The following is a 25,759-nucleotide window of genomic DNA, read 5'->3' as shown; positions in this document are numbered from 1 at the left end:
AGAGTAATCTGGTTCAAATACCAAGTGAGCCAATTGCTCGCTTGGAAATGGCCCGTTAAACAAGCCACCTTAACTACCGCTTGTTACTAACTACAACAGACTAAATTAGGCATAAGCTGTGGTTTGTTTAGCCTTGACTCCCGAGGCCGTCGGCTAAAGGACCCAAGCCTAGCTCTGGCCGAAAGGTCAAAGTCACTCACCGCTGGATAAAAATACCGGCCTGACTTTCCCCGCTCGAAGCGCTGCCGCCGCCCGTTTCCCCTCCTTTCTTAAGCCCGGAGAGGAGGGAGGGGAGCGGAGCGCAGAATTAGACGGATCGAACGCAGCCTTCGAAAGAACGGAGGAGTCTTATTGCCCGCCGGGTATCTCGAGGGTCCGGGTCCGGGGCGTTTACGGAGATGCGGTCTTGGCCTGTGGGATAGGGATGGCAAATTGGATGCAGGAGTTTTTCGCCGCCGGGCCTTAGTCCCCTTCCGCCTGGAGGTTTGCGCCGATTAACCCGCCTCTGATCTCCTCTGCGGGACTTTGGGGATGCTCAGATGTTCTCGCTTGTCCCCTTAAGGAGAGAGTTTTTCTATCCGGCCTCGTCTTCTCGCGCACCCCTAGAAAGGAGCGCGGAACAACGCAAAGATGCTGAAATATTCGCGCCGACCTCCTCTCTGGCTTTTGCTTGCGCTCCGCGGCAGATGATCCGCTGGAGGTGCGGGTGGAATGGAGGAAAAAAAAGGGGGGGGAGGCGACCGTGATGGGTAATCCAGCGTTAACCTGCCCCTTCTCCCTTATTTTTTTAAAAAACCCAAACGGCAGAAAAAGGCGCTCCCCAGAGCGACTATTTTGGCTTGGTGGCTATAGCTATCTGGCCGTGGCTGGAAGGCGGGTTTTACGCCAGGAGGTGAGGCTCCAGCAGCCAGCCAAGAGGCGCGCTCCCTCTTTGCAGGGTCCACCCCCTTGAAAGCAAAACTTTTTTTTCTGCCAGGGTCTGACCTCAGTGAAAGCGAGCAGAGCGCTTAGGAAGAGGCTGGCGGGAAACGGCGCGGATCCCAAGCCCGGGAAGAGGAGGAGGAGGAGGAAGAGGAGGAGGAGATCGGGCGGCTGGGGCGCTCGTTTTCGGCCCGGTGGACTTCGGAGAGGCTTTTTCCGTGTGGGGGGAGGGGGTCTGCGAGGAGCGCTCCCAACCCTGGGCCATGTATTGGAAGAGCAGCCAGATGTTTGTGTGTAAACTGGAGAAGGACGTGCCTGCGCTTCGCCTCGCGACGGAGAAGGTGAGCCTGGAGTTTTCTTAAGCCGTTCGCCTTCCTGCTCGGAGCTCTCTGTGAACCGGAGCGGATTCGAATCCGCCTTGCCTTTTTTTTTTCCTCCCCCAGCTGCAATAGGCCCTTTGCTCCGGAGTAATTTCGTATCTTTCAGTGAAACTACTTGGGATGGTTGATCGCAGGTTTAGCAAAAAGCTTCTCTCCCTTCCCGGTTCTTTTCCTTCGCTGGGCGACTTTCGTCTGGTGGACGCATTTTCTCCCTCCGGTTCCAAAATATATGAAAGCAAACTTGGCACGGTCTGACCTGACGCCAGATCAGTGGTCCCAGCTGCGAAGGAGATTCAAGGAGAGGATAAGCTACCTGTTTTTGCCTGTATTTACCCCCCCCCCCCATCTGACTTTCCAGTTAAATAGGAAACGATAGTACGAAACATCTGCAGGAGGAAATCAAAATTAATCGAATATTTAGGCTAGAGGACTAGCGCCGCTCCAGCCACTTACTCTGGAGTAGTCCCTTGACTTTAAGCCCTCGTGTGGCTTGAGGATTGTTTCCTGGCTTCGAACTATTTAAGGCAATATTTTCTAACCAGAAGGCTTTCTTGGGTTTTTTTTTAAAAGTACGTTTCCCGGCAATCGACAAGCCAGAGCCAGAATCCTAGTCATTATTTTGTCTTTCATGGGACTAATTCGGGGTAAGTGATATATCGCAGACAGTTTTAATTCCCCCCCCCATAGTTTTTTTTTCCTTCTTCATTTAGGACTTCTGTCAGCGAATTGAAACTTTCATTCCAACCCAGAGTCAATTGACACGGCGACTCGATTTAATTTGGCCAGACTGACGCCAGATCAATTGAACCCGATTCCATTTCTGGGAAAGAAACGTCAAGCGATCGCGGCGTTGCGGGTTGATGACTGACCTGCATTCTTCCATCGGGGTCCTCTTGTCCGAAGACCCAACGCAGGGAACGGGGGGGCAGGGGGATTTGGCTCCGGCCTTTACTCCCTGACACGTGGAGATGTGTTTCCCTGAATTAGGGACTTTTTATTTTAAAAAAACAACAATGAAAAAGAGTGCCAACTCAGTTGTTGGGAGTTAGGAGTTATAGAAGCGGGACCAAGGCGGAGAAGAACTGGCCCAGGGCCAGTTCGGTCTTCGCCGTGGCAATTTCGCCTAGGTGGTCCCAAACATGCTTTTCCCCCCTTTCCCTAAATTGCAATTGAATTTTTTTTCTTTAAGAATTGCAGAAGCTTTTGGATGAGGCGCGAAACCTTTTCAAAGGGGAAAAAAAACACCCAAGAAAGTCCAGTTAATCGCCTTGGGGATTAGGGGGAGGAAAGCACCTTTGGGACAACCATGACTTGGACGATTGAAAATCTCCGTAAAGCAATTTCGCCTTGGTGGGTCTTTCCAGACGGGCGACGGCTAAGTTTGGCTCCCTCCGTCGTCTGCGACCGAGGCTGCCTGAGCTTTATCCCTTTAACGGCTCGGGTAGGGTCAGGAGGCAACTCCTCCGAGTGAGGCGACCTTGAGGTAACTGAGACTGATTCGAAGAAGCTGATAAGAGAGAGCGAGGGCTGGGGCTGCTTTGTTCGGCCCCCCGAGCGGAGTTGCTGAGGGAGGTCGAAAGAGCCCGGCCCGCCTCGCCTCTCAGCCTCGCCGTGTCAAGCCCTCTTATGTATGCACCCTCCCTCCTTCCAGTTGACCCAAGGACCAATTGTTCTTAATGACGCCTCAATTAAATTCAGCTGGCTTCTGGTTTCAAGGCTTTTCCTTTTCAGGGGACTCTCCATTTTCCAGTCAGTTTTGTGTGTTTTAATTTCTCGAGTCGAGTGGTTCCCTCGGCCTATTAAGTCCGCCCGGAGAGTTTTAAGTGGCAATTTACAACCTCCGAAGGCCAGAGCTGGAAGTGGTGGGCGGCTTCTTAATTGCTGTGAGCCACTCGCCCTCTAAAGCAAGCTGGGGCATTTTCATTGAAATCGAGGCCGGCTCTGGTAGCCGGGCCGGCTTTGGGGGAGGCGGCTGCTGCACTTAGCGCTCGAAAGTTCCCCCCTCGGCTTGGGGAGAGGGGATGGTCGGTGTCGCCCTTTAATTGCCCTTGTTTAACTTTCTCTGGGTGGGTGGGGGGTCGACAGCCCCGCTTCTTTCCCTCCCCTCATTCTCCTCCTTACACTGAGGAAACCTCGCCTCAGGGTCTCGGCGTGGCGCTAAGGCGGTCTGGTCTCTCTTTTGCAGTTCCCGAAGCTCATGGCTGAAGAGAGCGAGCGAGGGGCAGCCGCTGCCGCAGTGACTGGAAGGAGGCGGAAAAGCGTCGGAGACACAGGGCTGGTAAGAGGGACTCGCGCCGTAACTCCTGAGGAAACGAGAGAGGACCATTTGGGGGGAAGGGAGGGAGGGGGGCGTTCTTGGAACTTGCGAAGGGCCTCGAGTGGGTTGAAACAAACAAGTAAAAGGGAGGGGGGATTGTATCGGTTGCCGGGAACTTTCCTGGAGGGGACAACTGGCCCAGAAGCGTCCTCGCAGGGCTTGAACGTGGCAGGCAGGCAGGCATGAGGCGGCGGCGGCGGCGAGCTGTTGCCAAGAGGTCACTGCCGACGGCTCCCGGGTTCCGAATTCCCGCCCTGATTTGGCGAGGGAGCTGATTGGGCGACTGCAGGCACGAGCGATCCCCTTCTTTGCTTTCCGGAGGGCGGCGGTGGTTCTGAGCCCGAACTTTTAAGCAGGGTCCCCCAAAGAAAGAGGGTGTAGGAAGACACCCAGGGGAACCAACGTTTCTGGTTTTCGTGGAGGGTGGGCGGGAGACAGTGTTGTATTAACCATTAAGCAGACTAAGCACGTGCTTACGGCACCAGGCCCAAAAGGGGCAAGTTGAGAAAGAAAGAAAAAACACCAAATGAAGCTTGTCATTTGTACATTATGTACAAAGGAGGGCGGGGGCACCAAGATTTACCAGTGCTTAGGGCACCAGTGAGCCTTAATCTGCCACTGGCGGGAGAGGCGGCCTTGCAGCTGAGGTGGTTGGGAGTTGTAGCACACGGGTTGGTTCTCCTCAGCCGACGATTCAACCACCTGACTTTTAACCCTAATGATTTTACACGCTTGGAGGCAACCATTGTTGTTGGCTTGAGGAGGAGCGTTGAGGGGTGGCTTAAGATGAGATAAAAGTGTTGTGGGAGGTGGGGGGGGGAGATCCCATTGCCAATTTTTTTCAGAACCAACTTGGACTTTCTGTTTTTTTTTCCTTTGAAGACGTTTCACTTCTCATCCAAGAAGCTTCTTCAGTTCTTGGATGAGAAGCAAAACATCTTCAAAGAAAAAAAAACAAGAAAGTGGAAGTTGCCCCTTGGATGGGAGAGAAAGAAGCCCCTTTGGGACAACCATGATTTGGGTGGCTGAGACTCTCCATAGACAATGCCGCCAATTGGGTTTGTGCAGTGGGGAAAGGCCTCAAAAGAGCCTTTGCCCCAAGACTCTGATTGAACGGGCTCTGGAAGAGAAAAAAGGAGCCAAGTCTTGTTGATGACAGACCTGCGCTTGTGTCTCTGTGACAGGTGAGTCCAGAGGTGGTGGCTGATGAGGATTCTTGCTCTTCTTCCACCCCGCTGTCGCCGTCCTCTTCGCCCCGTTCCCTGGCTTCTGGCTCAGGCAGCTGTGGGTCCAGCAAATGCATCTGTAATAGTTGTGGTCTAGAGATTGTGGACAAATATCTACTGAAGGTGAGCAAACACTGGGTCTGAGAAAGGTTTAGCAGAGTTGCCCATTGGCATGGTAGTAATTTTGTGGAAGGGAAGCTGCAGCATCAGCTAAATAAACTCTGTCTGGGAGAAGAAATGATTTAAGCCTGGAATAGAAACAACCTTTTAGAATATTGCTTATCTTACCTGCAAGAATGGGGCAGTGGGAGGGAGCTATCCTTACGTTCTGTAGCTGAATGTTGCAGACTTTTGTGACTCTTCCTGGTGGATACATTTGTTTGACTTTAAAGTTGTCTCCAGACTCTTCAATAGCTTTGCTGCAACTATAGCCGTTTGTTGTATAGAAGAAAAAGTTGTAGAATAAATACTATGTTTGGAAAGAAAAAGTATTGCTGAAATAATTCCCTTTCATTATAATAGATAAGCAGTGGCAAGTTATCGCAAAGAGAAACTCCATTTTCAAATACTTTTGAAAATATCTTTATACTATAAAATATCTTTGGGATTAATTTGGAAAATTAGCCTGGATGCCATCCCAAATATTTTCTAATCGTGCCTTCAGATTTCTTTGTTTTAATAGACCACATCAGGTGAGCTTAATTCAGGTTGCTATCAACCAGACTGAATGTTTAAAGGAAATTAAATTCAACTAAATGTACCTCTGTGAAACTTGGCCAAATGTCATCGTCTTTGGCCTTTCAGAAATAACATAACACTTTTGAATTAATTTGTACATTTGGTCACTATTAATTCAGGAATGTTAGGGCAGTACAGTGTTAAAAGGCAAACAAAATACTTTATGTTAATTTTAATATTTAAACTTAAACTTTGGGTTCAGGGATACTATGCATTAAGGTATAGCAAAGATTGTTGATTTTTAATTCACATGTTTGTTGTAAAACAGCATCTTCTCAACACATTCTATAATTATAGGCACAGATTTTAAATCTTTATTTGTATATAGTAAATTTAAATGCAATTTATGAATGACCTATGGGAAATGAGTAATGATCTAATCTAAACTGAAGCCTGTTTATAAAAGGACCATTGTTTTGATTTTAATTGTAAAAGGAAGATAGTTTTGATTTTATAGTTGACACACTGCTGCACTTGGCAATAGCTTCCTATAAATAATTCAACATTTAAGTCAGGCCAAATAAATATGTTTGTGTGTTTGTGAAGTGTCACTTTCCAAGAATCAAATTGCTTTAATTCTCTGCTGATAAGGACCTAAGGCTAAAATATGATATTTTCATATTTTTCTTGATTTTTAGCGCTGTGGAATTGTTGAATAGGAGAAGCTGATATTTCCTCTCAAAAAAACCCCCAACCTATTTCATTCCCTGCTGGACATCTTAGCCTAAGTCTTCAAACTGGACTTAGACTTTGTATTAAATATTTAGCCACAATAAATGCTACATTTAAAAGCTTGCCAGAAGAACTGAAGAGCAAATAACTACTAAACTCTATAAAGGACTGAAACCACATTGATCATAGCCATGAGTTTTGAAAATGCATATGGACTCATTTTCTTGAGATGACATCCAGTGAAATCATCCAATGGTGTTAGGCCTATGCTTGTGTCTGTTTTTTCTTTAAAAAATAATTGTCTTCCTAATAACTAATAGACAGTATATTCAGGGACAATTATTGCAGAAGTTTGTAATGTTCTCATTTACCCATAGTTAAAAAAAACCCAAATTTGAGAAATACATGACAGGAGCCGATTTCCTGTAAACAAAAGAACAATTTATTATTGTTCTACTACAAACCAAACTTTCCTAATGTGTTGCATGCAATGCCAAAAGTTTAAAGCCAATGCTCTGGAAATTATCAAACACATTGATGTTGGGTAAGGCAATTCTTGAAAACTTAAATGCAATTATAAACTTGCAAAGAATACTAAATATATGAATGTTATTAACTTTCTCTGGCCCCTACAAATTTTTATTTTTAAAAAAGCACCAAAGAAATCTTAAGATTTTTTTTATTTCTAATGGGGTGATTGGTATTATTTAGCTATAAAGTCTAGAGTCCAGACATTCAGAAAGTTGTATAACTATTATTTTCCAATTCTTAGTGCTGTAACTTTAAACTATTGTACTATAACATCACAACATAACATATCAAAAAACTTATCTATCCAGTTAGCAGTCAATTTCCTTCGACATCATTAATGCTAATTTTATTTGTTTTGACATTTAGGCAATATTATTTATATATTGTTATATTTATATTATTTTATCAAACCTGAATGTAATATGCTGACATTTTAATTTAAGCTCAAAGGCACTTTAGAAATTCAATTCTAAGAAATCATACAGTATGGGTCGAAAAAATAATTTTTGCTTATTGAAAGTATAACATTACTGACAAACCATTCATAACATCTTACTAAGGCAATTGAATTATCTTTGTCAGTCCAAAGAAAGATTTAACGTATACTTACATTAAATTGTATGTTAATATTCATAAAATGTATAGTCTTCACTGCAAAAATAGCTTACATTTTGAAAAAAAGATCTCACAGGAGAACTAGTATGGCCTTATTAATCATGTTGTGAACTTTGTATCATAAATTAAGAATGTCTTAAAATTAATGATAGAGGAAAAACCCTCCTGTATTCTCTTAATACAGGAGGGTGCTAAAATTTGGTCTGTTTCAATTATATGAAACATGTTTCCGACCACTATGGTCTGTCGTAACTTCTTCATCCAGGATTAGACAATGCAATTCTATGTGTGTCTATTCAGATATATGAATTTACTTTTCTACATGAAAAGATACAAAAATTACATGTCTCTACAGGAACATATTTCAGCTTATTGCCTGATGTAGTGGGACAATTTAAGAAGTGAGGTATCAATGGTAAATTTCACCAAGTGGTAATTGCCATAGTTTGTTACACTTAGTTTATGAATTAGAGATTCATGCTGACATAATTTTACATGATACCATTTTGAATTAAGTGTGTCGCTAATTGCTTCAGCCACTTCACTCTTCCTACAATTATTTATTAAACTTAACATAAACATTCCAAATCCTAAAATAACTTGTACATATGTCTATGTTCTAAACTCATAACAAGCCAGAAACAGATCAAGAAACTCTTCGTTCTCAATAGAACCACATCAGGAACTCAGCTTTATCTTTTCAAATATGTGCAAAATTAGAACCTTAATTTTTTTTATCACTTTACACTGTTAACTCTTATTTCATAAATTACCCAAATAAGTGATGTCAGATTTCAATTTTCTTTTTCCTTCCTAGGTAAATGATATGTGCTGGCATGTACGCTGCCTTTCCTGCAGTGTATGCAGAACCTCTTTAGGAAGGCACACCAGTTGCTATATCAAAGACAAAGATGTTTTCTGCAAACTAGATTATTTCAGGTATACTGTGCAACTCAAGTACGTTTTATTATTTTGAAAGAGCAAATGGAAATCTGTGGAATGTTTCTTCTGTGCAAAGATATATGTTCACCTTGCTTTGGATGGAATATTATCTGAAGGCACAGTGCCACACCGAAACAAATATACCTATGTGTTCCTCAATAATGAGATATATTAATTTTCTTTTAAATTGGGAAATGTATAGTCTACTTACCTTTAGTTCAAAAGATTCTCTTAGGAACAAACTATGTATATAGAGATTCTCTTAGGAACAAACTATGTATATAGAGAGGCAAAGATTACTTTGCATCTTGCTAGATTAGTTTAGATTTAGATTTGGGATTTAGTCTAAACATTGATTTAGATTTCTTTACACAGTTAGATTTCTCCCAGACTTTTGGTCTAATCATATGATGGTAGCAGCAGCCATATTGCAGGGTGTTATTTGACCTTGTAATTTTGTGATGCTGGGTGCAGTAGGATTTGCATACCCCTATTGGTTGTAGCTAAGTAGGTTTTATCTAGTTTTGGTCAAAATATTACTTAAGGACTGTGTTTTTATACTGTGAGAAGGAATTTGAAGCTTCAAGAGGAACATAGTACAAGCATGAACAATTCATGCCACTGTTGGCCAACCACTACTCTTCTCATTTGGGCACTATAATAGAAATTCTTTTGTTTTGTTCAGCTAATTGTAAGCTTTTATTTACTTTCGGCTTGTCAACCCCATCCTTAATCTTGATGGCAGTGTACAACTATATAACCCTTGGCCTTTGTATAAACTTGGTGGAGCATGAGAGTTACAGATAAATTATCTTAAATATATCAGTGTTTCATCCTACAAACACCATGGTCTGTCTGTCTTTTTCTTTTTCTTCAATAGTCACTAATATTTAAAAGAGAGGTATGGTACATGCCGAAAAGTAATTTCTAATGTTAAGCAGATCGTATTTGTTGTGGGTTGTTTTTTTTTAGCTAATTATTAAAATTCCGGGTGCTTTTTAAAATTCTTGTATTGTGAATATTTGTCCTGATGTGAACAATATGTTGGCCCCACGCCCCCTTCCATATCTCAAAATGTATATGCCAGAATATGTGATCAGAGGTTGGAATATTTGTTTTGCTCTCAGTGTGGTGGTTGATTAGCTTTCTTACTGAAATCAGAGTGGATGAAGTGCTTAATGTCACTGGATCACATATCTGGTCCTGATGAAAACATTATTTTATTTTCTCTGTTATATATTAGATGGAACATAAATAATTTCCCAACAGTATTATTATTTGTTTGGGGTGATACATAATTAAAAAACACAATTATCAATAGAGAATATTTGTAATGCAGCGTTGAACTCTAGGGTCCTTCTGTCTGAGCTTACTGGTAGTTATCTTCTTCAAGACGTTTCATTACCCAACAAGGTAACATCAGCAGTGCAACAAGGCCACTTGTATATAAATATAGAGAAAAACTTGCTTCCTTCTAGCACTGCTAGAAGGTTGGTAATGAAATCTGTACAAGAAAACAAGTTCAGCAAGCACCAAGAATCCTACAAACACAATGATCTTGAATGATTTTTTCTATTTGACAGTAGGGTCAACTTTTCAAAAAAGTGTTAAAGTTCCTAAGATGTTTTCTATTTAGTCTTTCTGTAGTCTTCCCATCTGCATATGTTTATCTTCACAAAGTGCAGTTACTTTCTCTAGCACTAAAGTATTTCTATTTCTCTGCCTCCACAATGGGGAAGTAATTATTCCTGCATTCTCTTCAGAGCATCAGCACCAACTAAGATACATCACTGAAGTACTTTACTGCTAGAATAAACTACTGCTATTTGAAAGAGTAAGTGAAAATGTAGCATTTAATTACTAAGGGTTTGGGATTTATGACTGCAGCATAAACCTGCACTTTTCATTTTTCATAAATGAGAAACTCATTTTAATTATACTTAACATTTTTTATCCGAATATGTAAGTATAGGTGGCCTGCATTATTTATTATAATTATTTGTGAAACCTTAATTTACAAATCTGGGGTTTGGAAAATTTTTAGTAAATTTCTAAATATACACTGGGCATTAACTGCATTGATTTTGGCAGATTTAATGGTGCTGTTGCACATTTTATCATACATTTCTTAACATTCTCAGTTTATTTTTCTTTCAGTTGATAGCAATAAAGTAGTTGAGTGAATATTGTCAAAATATTTAAAGAAATGTCTTTCTATATATGAAATCTTTATCATCTCACTTAGCAGAAACCATCAATTTGGATTACTGCAAAACATTCTTGTGTGGAGCTGCCCTTGAAAATTATTCCTAAATTATAAGTTATGAGGAAGTTAAAGCAAGCTATGGAAAGTATATCATACCTCTTTTTTAAAACCAAATGATTCTGAGATATTGATCTTTAAAAAAATCGATATCTTTTTTTCCTTTTTACTCATAATTGAGTCATCTGGTTGGGATTAGAATGGAGGTGGATCTTGATCCTACTGTGGTCTTCATCCAAACTGGAGGCTCTGTTTCAACAATTTTAATGAAGAGAAAGATACAATTTTCTATGGAAATAGGGCTCTTGTATTTTCAACAATGGGCAAAGATGAAATGCCCTACTCTACCTTTTATTAAAACACAAATATGTCACTTAATATGGCATGATAAAACAGTAGTTACTATTGTTCTATTGCTCTTTGATATCTGTGCCATTAATTTCTCATAGATTCCAGTATATAAATACAATGTATTTAATCTATATCAAGTATTGTGTGCCTGAGGAGCATCTTTGATGGTATACTCCATAATCTGAAATAAAAAAAGAATCTACTGTTTGTCTACATCTTCACCAAATTTGCAAAGCATTTACTTGGGTTGGATGGTTAATTTTGGTTTTCACTGCTAGTGTTGAGTTTTAATATTTTCCTTCGATCATTCAATTGCTATTACCTTAAACCATTTTGTTTGGATTTTTTTAACCTTGCATTATTTTTGTTTTAAATATTGTGTGTACTTTCCCCCCTGCTTTTAAACGATCATTTGAAACACAAAATAGCATATTTGTTCAAAATAGCATATCTCTTGACATTTGGGCTTTAAAAAAATATGGTGAAAATGAAAACATTAAGGATTCTAGCTTACTGATGATACCACATTTCACAAAGATACACAACTGAAAAGGATTAGCAATTTCAACTACATCAAGGTAAAATCCAGTGTAACTTCCTGTATATAACATAACAAAGGGATTCCTGAATAACCCCCTTAGGTATTGTGCATCCCAAACCCTTATGGTTTTCTGCAGAAGCCCTGGAAGGCATAATGGAATGACTTGTCAACAATACAAAAGCAATTTTGCTATTGGTTGATAAAATGCAATGGAAATTAGACAATCCAAATTCAGGATTTTCTGAGGCCAATAGCATTTAGTGCAAACTTCAGGCAAAATAATGTTACAGAATCAGGCTTGTGACTTGTGTTTCATTTGTTCTTCCTCTTCTTCTGTAGACGGTATGGAACACGCTGTTCTCGCTGTGGTAGGCACATCCATTCTACTGACTGGGTTCGAAGAGCTAAGGGAAACGTGTATCATTTGGCCTGCTTTGCCTGTTTCTCCTGCAAAAGGCAGCTCTCGACAGGAGAAGAGTTTGCTTTGGTTGAAGAGAAAGTCCTCTGTAGAGTGCATTATGACTGCATGTTGGACAACTTGAAAAGAGAAGTTGAAAATGGTAAGCTTCCCTTTTATCCTAGAAAAAGCCTTTTCAGTTCTGGTCCCCAGAACATAATTCATTCTTCTGGAGATGCAGATAGTTCCTTCTCCTCCAACATTTTACAAACCAGTTAAAACACTTTTACACTGTGCATTTACTGTTAATTAATTCGTGTAGGTATTCATGTAGGCTAGCTCTTAAAGCTTCTGTGTTCTTCCTTACGTCTATACTTTGTCACATGTCATCCTGAATCTCAAAGTCAATTTTTGAATGCATTTTGAAAATCAATTTCTAGTTGGATAAGTTATTCCATAGTTAATGGAGCCCTGCATGGTAGTGGATCTGGATACTTGAGAGACCGCCTCCTGCCAATTACCTCCCTGCGACCAATTAGATCTCACAGATTGGGCCTCCTCCGTATTCCATCGGCCAGCCAGTACCGGCTGGCAACTACAAGGAGGAGGGCCTTCTCAGTAGTAGCCCCGACCCTTTGGAACGAACTCCCCGTGGAGATTCGTACCCTCACCACCGTCCAGGCCTTCCGCACAGCCCTTAAGAACTGGCTAGCCCGTCAGGCCTGGGGACAAGGATAGTTGCCCCTCCCGAATGATGAATGTATGTTGTTTATTACTTTTATTATATGTGTCTATGTCATTGTTTGTATTTCCCCTCCCTGATTTTATGTGAGCCGCCCTGAGTCCCCTCAGGGAAAAGGGCGGCCTACAAATGTTAATAAACATTACAAACATTACAAACATTAATGTGTCATTGATCGTGTGAATACAACATTAAGAGAAGTTGACTTTCAGTAGCTTTTAACCTTTCTGGAGAATTTTACCTTATCTCGAATCATGATCAGGAATATGGCTGTGGTGAAAATTATCCTGAAACACAAGTTGCTTCAGAATACAAATTACCTGTATTATTTTTTATTTGTATTAAGCATTTTGGTGATAATATTCTGAGTGGTAAAAGTTTTTTTTTTTTTTTTTTTACATTTCACTAAAAATGTCAAAACAAGGCATAATAGGCTGTTTGGCATAATTAGATTTTTGCCATTCTTTCAAAACATATTAACATTGACTGCATATTTGTCTTTTAAAAAAAACCATATGCTCACGTCATTTCAATGTTTTCAATTGAGTAGATTTGGTTGTCAAAATTTAGCCAACAAGAAAAGTTCTGTCTATGAAACTAGATGTAGTAGTTATCTATATGAACATTGCTAATTTATTTTGCTAATTGCAAAATAAAACTAATTTTCACCTCCATGTTCTAATCTGTCTGGTAGCTCGTGAATTTATTTTTAGATATGGACTAGGTTTATAATACAGATGTTGTTGAAAAACTGCTTTAAATTATTTCATTATTCTGAATGATTATGAAATATGTAATATGTATATGTATTCAAATTCCAGACTATCTGTTTCAAAATAGTAAATAATGGATATTTTCATAGTTTAAGTATATTCTGAATACTGGAAGTTGATTATAAAGGAATATCTGTAAATAATAACAAATATCAGTGCTACAATTGGACTTCTTCTCTCTTTAATTTCAGGGAATGGTATTAGTGTAGAAGGTGCATTATTAACAGAGCAAGATGTTAATCATCCCAAACCAGCAAAAAGAGCTCGAACCAGTTTCACAGCAGATCAGCTGCAGGTAGAACCATTGAATCGTAGATTGCTATAATCAGAGCTATGGTGGGGAGCTGAGCATAGCCATGGTGAAGAAGCATAACAATTGTACACGGTGCATAATTTTAAAAATTCTGTATAAATTAGTTGTTTATAAAGAAATTATACGCTCAATGGTATATGATTTCTCTTAATACCAAGGCACAGCCTGTTCCTGGAATAAATTTGTGAGCTTTCGCTGTTTCATCTGAATTGGTTACTCTTCAAGCTTTTCAATTTCCCTCAAGGCAGTTAGTAATTCTGCAGAGTGAAAGCATAAATGTTGATCTATTTTGACTACTTGATGAATTTCATTAAATCAGACATTCACACAACTCCCATAATTGCAATAGAGGGCTAAATAGTTTCAGTTCTATGTAACATGAAGAAAGGTACTAGGAACTGTGCAAGCGACATATTTCCAAGAACATACGGTTTTTTCATATTTTGATACCATGTAAATGCAATAGTATATGACAATCAAAAAACTGTTGTTCTTCATTCCAAACAGAGTGTCGTAGTTAAATTATGGGATTAATTTAGTATTGGCTGCCTAATTGTGTTCAGTATATTGTAAACAAGTTGTTATCTTTGTACTTTAGAATAGGTTACTCTATGCAAGCCACAACTGCTGCAAAATAAATGCAAAGGAGTACCGTATGTCTATGAACCAAATTTGTTCCTGTATTCAGTTACTGCATTATTGCTTTATTTTCTTGTAAATAAACTGGAAACTTAATACATTTTAGCATTCTTCTTAACTGCTTATTTAATTCTCTATTGCATTGGCCACCATTATGCTGTCATCCTTTTAGGAGTTTTCTTTAATTGTTGGTTTGCAATTAAAATAATAAAATTTCTTTTAATTGTTTTAGTCAAAGTGTTAGTGTTTCGGATATTAATTCTGATCTTGTAAATATACATAGGATATTTATTTAACATTTAAATTAAATGTTTTTATTTTGATTAAAATTTAAACCCCACCTCTTTAAACAAAATGTGCACTGCAAATGGTTTACCATATATTTAGAACAAAATAGCCGTCAAAATAGCAAATACAAAATAAAAAACAAAACAAAATGACAATAACCAAGAATAAAGGACGTGAAGAGACAAAAAAGGAAAATCTTAACTGAAAATTCTACAATTGGCAGAATTATTTCCAGTACATTATATTTACTTTTCTTATGTGAGGATTAGGATCTTATTTAGGGAACATAAGAAAGCTGACATACTACTACAGGTAGTCCTCCACTTACAACAGTTCATTTAGTGACTGTTCGAAGTTACAATGGTACTGAAAAAAGTGACTTACGACCAGTTATGATCTTTGTAGCATTCCCATGGTCACATGATCAAAATTCATATGTTTGGTTCATATGAGTGTTGCTGTTTCCCAGAGTCATGTGATCACCTTTTACGATCTTCTGGCAAGCAAAGTCATTGGGGAAACTAGAGTCACTTAATCACCGTGTTACTAACTTAAGTGCAGTGATTGACTTCAATCACTGCAGTGATTGATTGGCAAGAAAATTCATAAAATGGGGTAAATTCACTTAACAAATTTCTCCCATAGCAACATAAATTCTGGGCTTAATTGTGGTCGTAAATTGTGGATTACCTCTAGTTCAGAAATCCTAGTGTATATCAGTTTGGGGAAAATCCAATCTAGGCTATTTAGATTGCTATCCCAGGCAACACTGTAGGACAGAATTTTAACAAGAGTTCTGTGGTGTGGTCTATTTACAGTTTACAGGTGGTCCTCGATTTATAATCACTTGTTTAGACTAGGCCTCCTCTGAATTCCATCAGCCGGCCAGTGTCGACTGGCGACTACCCGGAGGAGAGCCTTCTCTGTGGCTGCTCCGACCCTCTGGAACGAACTCCCCGTGGAGATTCGTACCCTCACCACCCTCCAGGCCTTCCGCATAGCCCTTAAAACCTGGCTGTTCCGACAGGCCTGGGGCTAAAGACTCGCTGCCCCACTTCGAATGGTATGATTGTTGTGCTTTTAACTATGTATGGTTTTTATGTTTTTGTTATTCTGTTTGTATTTCCCCTCCCTTTTTGAGTTGTGAGCCGCCCTGAGTCCCTTCAGGGAAAAGGGCGGCATACAAATAAAAGTAAACCTAAACCTAATTAAACCTTTAGTGACTGTTCGAAGTTACTTATGACCATTTTTCAGACTGTTGCGGCATCCTTGTGGTCACATGATCAAAATTAGTTTGGCACCTGGCAGGAATTTATGATGGTTGCAGTGTCCCAACTCATGTGATCATTTTTGCAAACTTCTGACAAGCAAAGTCAATGAGGAACTAGATTCACTTAACAACTGTTGTGTTACTAACTTAACAACTGGGGTAAATCACTTAACAATTGTGACAAGAAATATTGTAAAATGGTGCAAGACCCACTTAATGTCTGTCTTGCTTAGGAACCAAAATTTGGGGCCCAATTGTGGTTGGAAATCAAGGACTACCTGTATAAGTCTTTAATAGAAGATTCAATTAAATGTGATCAAAATGTGAGTGTTTGGCAGCTGGTTCAGATTTTTGATGGTTCCAGAGTCCCATGGTCATGTGATCACCTTTTGCAACCTTCTGACAAGCAAAGTCAATGGGGAAGCTGGCTTCACTTAACAACCTTGTAACTAACTTCACAACTGCAGTGATTCACTTAACTGTGGCAAGAAAGGTCATAAAATGGAGCAAAATTCACTTAGCAAATGTCTCACTTAGCAACAGAAATTCGGGGCTCAATTGTGGTTGTAAGTCGAGGACTACCTGTAATCAACTTTACCACATGTCTTGTACATGCTACTGGCAAGCTAAAACAGTATAAGAATTCCTGAACTAACTATGAATGAAGGAATTAGGGAAGAGAAAATTTGGTATGTTTTGTGAAACTTCTCCTTGTAGGATTCTTATTTTTTGATTTGATAAAACACACATAGAAAGTAAGATGAATGTGTTACATAGACATGATTAAAAGGCCTTGTGATAAATTCCCATTGTATGTATTTCAGTGATAAATTAGGGTTAGGGTTAGAGTTAATTTTGCTTTGATTTTTTCTTTCTTTTTAGAATTCAGGTCAACTCTGCTGTAGTCCCTTGCTATGACTATAAGCCTTTAATAAAACCATGCACTTTCACATGACTCCATGATAACAATAGAACTTTATTTGACCATTTGTAGTAAGTTTTTAGATCACTGGGGCTATGAGTAGGTGTTAACCAATATTACAATTATTTTGCAAGCTCTATTCCTCAATAGTACTTTTTGCTTCAAAGGTACTATTGAGGCTACAGCATGACTGTTTCTTGATTATTTGTGCAGTTTTTGTCAGTATGTCATAAAACATGCTAATTTTTTTTCCAGGTAATGCAAGCACAGTTTGCTCAGGATAACAATCCAGATGCACAAACACTGCAAAAGCTGGCAGAAAGAACAGGCTTGAGCAGGCGTGTGATACAAGTAACTATACTGCATATTTCACAAGTGTTGTGACCAAAGTTCTTCACTTTTATGAAGTTAATAAAAGCCCAGTATATTTTTAGTTAAAATAATTTTTAATAGCTTATAATAGTTCAGAAACACTTATTTTTCTAATAGAAAAATATACAGTTAATGTTTCCTATTAAATATGTCCACATGGCTGAAGCAATATGATTTATAGTTATCAGCAATGCAAATCATAGTTATAATGATTGTGTATGTTGATTCTATAACCTCCTATAGAGCTTTATAGGGTCTGTATATATGACGAGAGAGAAAAAATATGAGATTTCATGAACTGGATTCTATCTGACACGATGCAACCCACCCCCAAACTAATAACTATGTTTTTAATTCATCTATTTAACATGAAAATAAAAGTCTGACAACTAACCAAATTCTTGGGTTTTTTTGTTTCATTTCCAGGTATGGTTTCAAAATTGTAGAGCACGCCATAAGAAACATGTTAGCCCCAACCACTCTTCCACTGCTCCTGTTACAACAGTCCAAGCTTCTAGACTTTCACCACCAATGTTAGAAGAAATGGCATATTCAGCATATGTGCCACAAGATGGGACAATGTTAACAGCTCTCCATAGTTACATGGATGGTAGGTACAGTGGCTTGCTATAACTACTCTGTGGACTTGAGAAGATTGGGTGAAATGAATCCTTTAGCTCAGGGTTGGGCACCATGCAACCCATAGGCTGCCAATTCTGCCTTTATTTTGTGTCCAATATCATATTTGTGAGAAACCCTAGCTTTTCCAGGGAGTTGTTTAAAAAAAATAAAAACTCCACGACCTACTGTTGCAGAGACACATTTGAGATGAGTAGCAATGTCTGCTACTGGCTCAGAAGGGAAACGGGAGCTTTACATATAATATTTCTCCTCAGAATAAATGCTTTAAAGTGTGCTACTAATTTATTATTTCACTTTGTTAAAGGGGCTGATTCTGAGGCTTCTTGCATTTGTTGAAATTGCATGGAAAGAATGGAATTATGTGTAATTAATATGGTTCTATCCATTTGCAATATAGAATCACAGTTCAGTGTAAAGAACTATTCTCCCCATCCACTAGTGGAATTCTAAATCCTAGACTTAAAATAAGATAGCATCATTTTCTACATATCTTATTGAATTTTTCATATTACTTCTCCAAAGATTCCTTTCAGGTTTGCAGTATACAATGCTTGCCCTTATTCTTATAGTTACCTATCATTATGGGAGAGTACAAGAATTACTTCAAAAAAAAAGCGAGATAATTCGCACGCAAGATTTTTTTTAAAATAATAGTTGAGTAATTGATAGTGAGGTTGCTCTCCCCATGACCTTTCACAGACCTTCATGATAAACAGTTGAACTTTATTTGACCATTTCTGGTAGGTTTTTAGATCACTGGGGCTATGAGTAGGTATTAAGCCATATTACAATTATTTTGCAAGCTCTATTCCCAAAGAGTATTTGGGAATTCAACTCTAGCTTTGGATTTGTCCATAGCTAGAACTTTTTTCTTCTTCAATACAATGAAAGTGGGATTTTCTTCTCCAGTATAACCTTTTGTGCATTAAAGAAATAATGAAATGTTTAAGCACCACATTCCACCTATCACACTATTTGAATCTCATATTTTTATGGAGTAAAGGAATGTAGTCCAACCCCTTTCCCAAATGTTAAAATGTATTATTTACATAGCACTTAAAACACAGACATACACTCCATAATCAAAGATGAAAAATATATATATTAAGGTACATTGACCTTATTCTAGGCATATTTTGATACCCACTGTTGATTAAAAAGAACACCACACTCTAACAAAAGCTGTGGCTTCTCCTTTTAGCTGAAATAGCTATCATCATTTAAAATACTCTATATATTTATGATGAAAATTTTCTTAGTTATAGATGTGCTCAGCAAGACATTAAAAGAAGTTGCAATAATACTTCTTTCCTGCAACTTGCAGAACTACAGGTATAAACACAGTTCATATGGGAGAAGCAGGCATCACCAAGGGTATGAACATCTGGAAGACACTGTCTTTCTAGACATGGACTTATTCATAAGCTGTGAAATGGGTGCGGCTTGTTAGTATCCCAGCCATATCAATACAATTGGTTTTTTTGTTATTCACAAGTAATATTTTTGTACTTCCAGCCAGGCTGATCAAAAATCTTTCTATTTTTGTAGCTCATTCACCTTCTGCTCTTGGACTCCAACCTTTGCTAACCCATTCACTGACACAACTGCCAATAAATCACAGCTGATTTATTTATTTCAGGGACATGAGATTAAGGAGATACATTCTGAGTCACCTATTGTACTCTGTCATTGAAAATCAATTTAATCTTAAATAGCATCCAAAGTGTTTTGAAGACCATTTAGTTGCCCAAGTATGTAAGTGTAGATGGCTTGCGGGACACTTTTATGGCTTTCTCCATAAATTCTGTATGTTTACAAACTTTATTGAAGAGAAACATCTTTTTTTTTGTATTGTCTGGAAGTAGTCCATTCTAGCTATATGTTTGTTAATTTATTTATCATCAAAAGAGCACTTTGCCTAAAAGACAGGACTGACAATTGTGCAAAATGTTTACAATTCTTTGTGAAATTATAGTTCATCATTAGTTTGTATCTGTAAGTTATTGTTATTAAAGTATTACTTGTATTTGAGTTACATGCAGCCTATACTTCAAAGCTTATGTCCACAAATTGGCAAAATTTCAGTTGCCAACATTCTCCAATTGACCTAAATAAAGCCTTCTGTTGTAGCATGCCAAACAAATATGGCAATGTGTTAATGGTATAATTGTGTTTTTTAAAAAAAATAAAAAACAGCATGATTTTACTAGTTGTAAAGATTTAAGCAGAAAGCAGACTCTGAAATTGTTGAATCTGGAAATCACTAAATTAGAGGGTAATGACAACTTAATGTGAAATCATTTAAATGTAGATAGACATTAATGATGCATATTACAAAAAAGAAAATTCACCATTAGGCTATTTAACACTCCTATTTTTCTGGTTTGGCTTTCTCTAGGATATATTGTATTTACCAAAGTTTCTGAGTTGTGTACCATAGTTACATGTATTTATATTTATATTTATTATATATTTAATAGTCCAAGACAATCCTTAAATATCCCAAAGATTTTTAATCAGTGGCCTAATAGTAGTGGACATAAAGGTTTAAACCAATAAATCTATTCCACCTGAGTTCAGCTTCAGGTATACATATAGACATCCATAAGTCTTACAGCTATTTTGTAAATATATTTATAAATCAAATGCAGTGATCTCTAGGACTGTGCATTCAGAAGGGGAAATATGCTTTCAAGCATTCATATTCTATATTTTGGCTTTCAAAGAGTTATGTCTAGCTAATTATCATTAATCATAATTTTTGTCTTGTAACATCTGTCATTCTTGAGGTTTCTAGCTTCTTTCTATTTCTAAGACTTTATTGAGATCCCTGTAATTAGTGTTTAGAAAGTTTACCTAAAATTCCATACTCAACATACAACATACAACTAAGCAATGACTTTATTACAACCAATATTTTTGATTGCTGATCATGATTCTCTAGATTCAATTCCTATGCTAATAGTAGCACCAATATCAAACCAAGTAATACATCTAGATATTTTTTACATAATATTTTATGTAAAACCTGGTTAAATTTATTGATTTTTATCCTCAACAACGCTAATCCTGAGTTTTTAAATATGGAAGATGGCATGGTTACCTCTCTACTCCCTAAAAGGAGCTATCATAATTAGTATAGAATGTATCTCTGTGATACATATAAAATATATTTCAATATCTATAAACTGAGCAACAGTTGTATGACAGCTTCAAGGACCCAGCATATGCAGGAAACCAAACATTGGAAATATTAAGAGTTTTTACTTACCTTTTCACACAAATTCTAATGATTTAATGTGGAAAGCATGTGTAAGGGCAGTGTCTTTTAAAATACTACATATTTAGCAATTTTGTAAGAAAAATGGATTTACCTATATGGAGTCCATATGCTTCTAGAAAGAAGTTTTCAGATTTAGATGAAATCTAAAGATGTCTATTTTTAATAATTACTGATAGTATAATGGAGTTTGTATTGTAAATAGTCTTATGTGTTTTAAAATTGTTACAATGATGAATCCAATCTTTTCACCTGCTACTCTAGAATTGTTCCACAGCTGCTGCATTTCACATTGCTGTTCCTTATCTTTTGACATGTAGAAATTCATTGGAGGGAATAGATAGAAATAAGATTTGATTAACTTCTATTATATACCTATATTCAAAAAATGTTCTGCTTTTGGTCAGCCCATCTCTTAATGAGTGTAATATGTATGTCACACTTGCTTGTAATTTAGGCAAATTATGAAGTCAGGGGAGCAAAAACACTCTTTCCCAAAGGGTAAATCCTCTCATGCTATGCACCTCCAGAGTTGCATAGTGGCCAAAATGAAGCAATGTGAGCGTGGGAAGTAGATTCAGGGAGTTTGCATCTATAAATTTGGCAGCTTTATATGATAGACAAAGCCAAACCCCTTATCGTATAATGAAACATGTCCAAGGGTCAGAATTATAAAGAGGTGGTTTGTACGACAAAGACAAATATTGCATGACATCAGCAAATTGAATATTTCATTAGCTTTCCAGTTTCTCAAAGTTGTCCTCAACTTCCGACCACAATTGAGTCTCCAATTTTTATTGCTCAGTGAGACATTTGTTGTCAGTTTTGCCCCATTTTATGACCTTTGTTTGTCAGAAGGTTACAAAAGGTGATCGCATGACCCTTAGGACACTGCAACCATTATAAATATGAGCGCGTTGCCAAGCATCTTAATTCTGATCATGTGACTATGGGAATACTGCAGTGATCATGTGTAAAAAGCACTCACAAGCCACTTTTTTCAGAGTCATTGTAGCCTTGAATGATCACTAAATGAACTGTTGTAAGTTGAGGACTTCCTGTATCCTGCCAGTTGGCATGTGCCTGCAGTAAACTGGTCTAGTGTTAAGGCACTAGATTAGAAAGCCAGAGATCATGAGTTCAAATCCTGTCTTAACCATGAAAACCAGCTGAGTGACTTTAAACCAGTCATCATCTCTCAGCCCAACTTATCTCACAAGGTTGTTGTTTTGGTAAATGTAGGAGGAAGGAATTATTTGTAAAAATAATAAAGGCAGGATACAAATAAATATAACAACATATTGAACTGTTTACAATAGAATAGCCTCAGAATACCCACCATTCATCGTGTTAAAATGACTAATTATAATTAGAAGTGATAAATCTCACTTATGCTTTGTTAAAATACATTTATTTCTAAGAAGCTGTGTCCCTCTTAATGTCAGAGAACACCAGGGAATTTCAACTATACAAGTTTTTAAAATAGAGCACATACATCCTTCCCATTGATTAGAGCACACATGTACACTTAACAGAATAGGTTTGGAATTCTTCTGGGCACAAATAGATGTTAGGTATGGTTAATACTGATGAAGCTCTGATGGAGCTGCTACCCTAAGCATGACTTGTTTACTGTTTTTTAAGTGGTCACCCGTGTTGCTGTCTGACTTTTTTCTAAAGGCAAGAGTCTACGATCGCTGGACTTAAGGCAGCTGCTCTTTTCTCCTGCCCCCAGTGGTTCCCAGTTCAAGTGGAAGCAGGTGTGGCCATCTCCATTCAAATGCAAACATTTTCAGTTGTTGCCTGCTAACCCAAGCCACAGTACATAGAAAACCTGGACAATTTGGTTTAAAATATTTTGTTTAATAGAACAAAAGTAAGAGGTGAAACTATAAAAAGGCTGATGATTTTGTAGCTCATTGGCAGGTTTAATTTGGGGGTGGATTTGGGAAGGTGGTGATCTGCGGTGGCAATGCTACATAGGCATGTAATATGTATGGTCTCTAGCCATACCCCATTTCTCTATATTTAAAAACAATTGGTGCACGAAAGAAAAAAAATGGAGTGTTTCTTAGAGAGGAAAATTACACTTTGAACTAGGTAGAGGATTTTATTTTCTGAGAGTTTGCTTGCTATTTGGATAGGAGAGATGGAAATTCTTACAGAAACAGGCTTGTTGGTAAATGTGAATCAAGTCATCTATTATCAGAAAGCCCATCCCTAACAGGGATAGAGAATTACAACTACCTCTATATTCTACAGTACCCATATGCTTCTCATTCAGGTGAAGCATGCAGGCCTTAATAGTTTTGCCCATGCTTTGAAATAGTCAAAGCAACAATTCATTGATTTGGCCTGGCCTGATGTCCTAGCTAGATTGATATAAGTCTCTCTTTCTAACATTACATTTTCCTATTTTTCGCTTAAAGTGATAGTGATTTGCATGGACAACTTTTAATTTTGATTGGTAGGTCAGCTTGGGAAAAAGTGATATGAGGAGAAAGATTTAATCTCTCCTTCTCCAGTTCCTCCCTCTTATTAGTATCATTTTGGATTTTCCTGAACTATTTATTCATTATTTCTTGTACTAATGTCTTGACTGCCTCTTTAAGCCAGAGCAAGATTAAGGAATGACATCTGATTAATGAGCATAATTTTCTAATTTTCAGCTCACAAAAAAACCCCCTAAGATAAATTTACTTTGTCCTATCATCTCCTAAAATTCATGCTAAGTTGAATTAAATACATTTTCTTCTTAATGCATATCCTATACCTGGATAGTGTCAACATATATTGAAACATCCCCAGCTTCCTTTCTTTTCCCTACTTCTCTACAGCAAAAGTTTATTCTATTTAATATACATTCCCACAAGTCAGCACTCCTATTTTGTGGCTTAAAAAAACCTTCCATCAGAGAAGAACTACCACAGTCATCCCTTGAGATATTTTGTTCTATAACCTTTGCATATGCAAAGTTTACCAAGATTACTTCAATACTTCTATTGGAAAAGAAATCCATCCATCTTGCTTGTCATTTTATTCTTGTGGAAAAATATTCCCTAAGTTAATGTAAACATATTGCGTGAGAAAAATTATTTTCCCCCTTATTTCTCAAATAATTCATTTTATTTATTTATTTTTATATATATATACATATATATATATATATATATATATATATATATATATATATATATATATATATATATATATATATATATATATATATATATATATATATATATATATATATGTTTTCTGAGGTTTTCTAAAATATATTTCTATAAATCTCTATAGTAATACTTGGGAATAATAAAAAAAACCCACCCTTTACGCTATATAATCTAATTTTCTAAACTTGTGAGTTTCGTTGCGTTTATTCTTACTGGGTGATCTATTATTGGTTTCTGGATGCAACATTATGATAATTGCTGCTTTAGTAAGCAGCCAACTTGCTTGTTTACTTGTGGGAGATATCCCTACATAATCAAGTTTTGCAGCTGTTAAAAGATTTGAAGCCATTTTATTTCATAAAGCTCAGAATAACACCAATATTAATTGAAGGGCATTTTTAATATCATTTTTACTGGCTTCAGGATGTATATATATGTATGTTATGGTAAATACATTTCATTTTTAGGGCCATTTTGCCATTTTTATAAAAAACAAAATAATACTTATATGCCTTTGACTGACTGCCTGAATTTTCCTTCTGCATTTGACTATAAATGTAACTGCTGGGCATTTTTTTCATTATGACTATACAAAATTACTCTCTTACACACCAGATTTCCACAATTCAGGATTTTAACTTTTCTACAATGATCACATGACATCAGATGATATGGGTCATGAGTCTTTGCACTTATTTCTTAGATATATTGGCAAAAAAATAAATAAAGGCCGTTTACATTGGTGCCTTATATGTATCCTGTGCAAGAAGATAGTTTTGAAATGTAAACTTGCAGATATGAACAACCTTTAAGCTCCAAATCCTAACATATGACAGTGTCCTTCCTGAGGACATCTAAAAATATGTGTGGAGCAGGTTGATAAAATAAATAGTTACAGAATTAACACTATTTTATAGGTTATGGCCTATTTGAGGTACTCAAAAGCCTGAAAAATATTCTCAACTGACTACTAAGAAAATAAAGTTTGGCCTTTGTAAATTTTCTGTTTCACTGTTGTTATGGGTTTTTTTGGGGTCCAGTGTACATTTTTTTAAAAATGTATTATTAAATTATAATTTCAAATTATTAAATAATTTCAAATTATTAAATAATTTCAAATTATTAAATAATTTCAAATTATTAAATAATTTCAAATTATTAAATAATTTCAAATTATTAAATTTCTTAAATTTAAATTTCCTAAAAGTATATTGTGAATCATTAATAAGCCATTCTAGATTAAAATATGTGATTACTACATCTCTCTTATATCTGTGCCATTGTATTGAAAACATTTTAAAATTTCAAGGCAGAACTTTAAAGCATAAGCATTTCCAATTTTTATTATATAATTTTGTTATGATTGGACTTTAATCATCAAGACAAATCAGTGGCATTTTATTATGGTTAAATAAATTCCTAATCCAGGTCCTATATGTTTATTAGATTGA

At 37.2% G+C, this 25,759-nt stretch overlaps 1 protein-coding gene across 1 annotated transcript; it reads left to right on the top strand.

Annotated features, from left to right (window-relative positions):
- Positions 1-1,093: 1,093 nt before the first annotated feature.
- LHX8 (LIM homeobox 8) lies at positions 1,094-19,886 on the top strand. The gene is made up of 9 exons (XM_087720784.1): positions 1,094-1,262; positions 3,487-3,579; positions 4,803-4,967; positions 8,218-8,339; positions 11,837-12,057; positions 13,601-13,704; positions 17,097-17,192; positions 17,640-17,823; positions 19,404-19,886. Exons 1-9 carry the CDS (start codon positions 1,185-1,187, stop codon positions 19,478-19,480), a joined length of 1,140 nt encoding a protein of 379 aa, XP_087576910.1. The 5' UTR covers positions 1,094-1,184; the 3' UTR covers positions 19,481-19,886.
- The last annotated feature ends 5,873 nt before the right edge of the window (positions 19,887-25,759 follow it).

This window comes from Thamnophis sirtalis, unplaced genomic scaffold (genome assembly GCF_051295495.1).
Source record: "Thamnophis sirtalis isolate CommonGarterSnake01/CBP01778 unplaced genomic scaffold, rThaSir2_p1.2 scaffold_7, whole genome shotgun sequence".
Classification (NCBI taxonomy): Eukaryota; Metazoa; Chordata; class Lepidosauria; order Squamata; family Natricidae; genus Thamnophis; species Thamnophis sirtalis.
The sequence above is the reverse complement of the archived record's forward strand: the minus strand, read 5'-3'. Positions and strand labels throughout refer to the sequence as shown.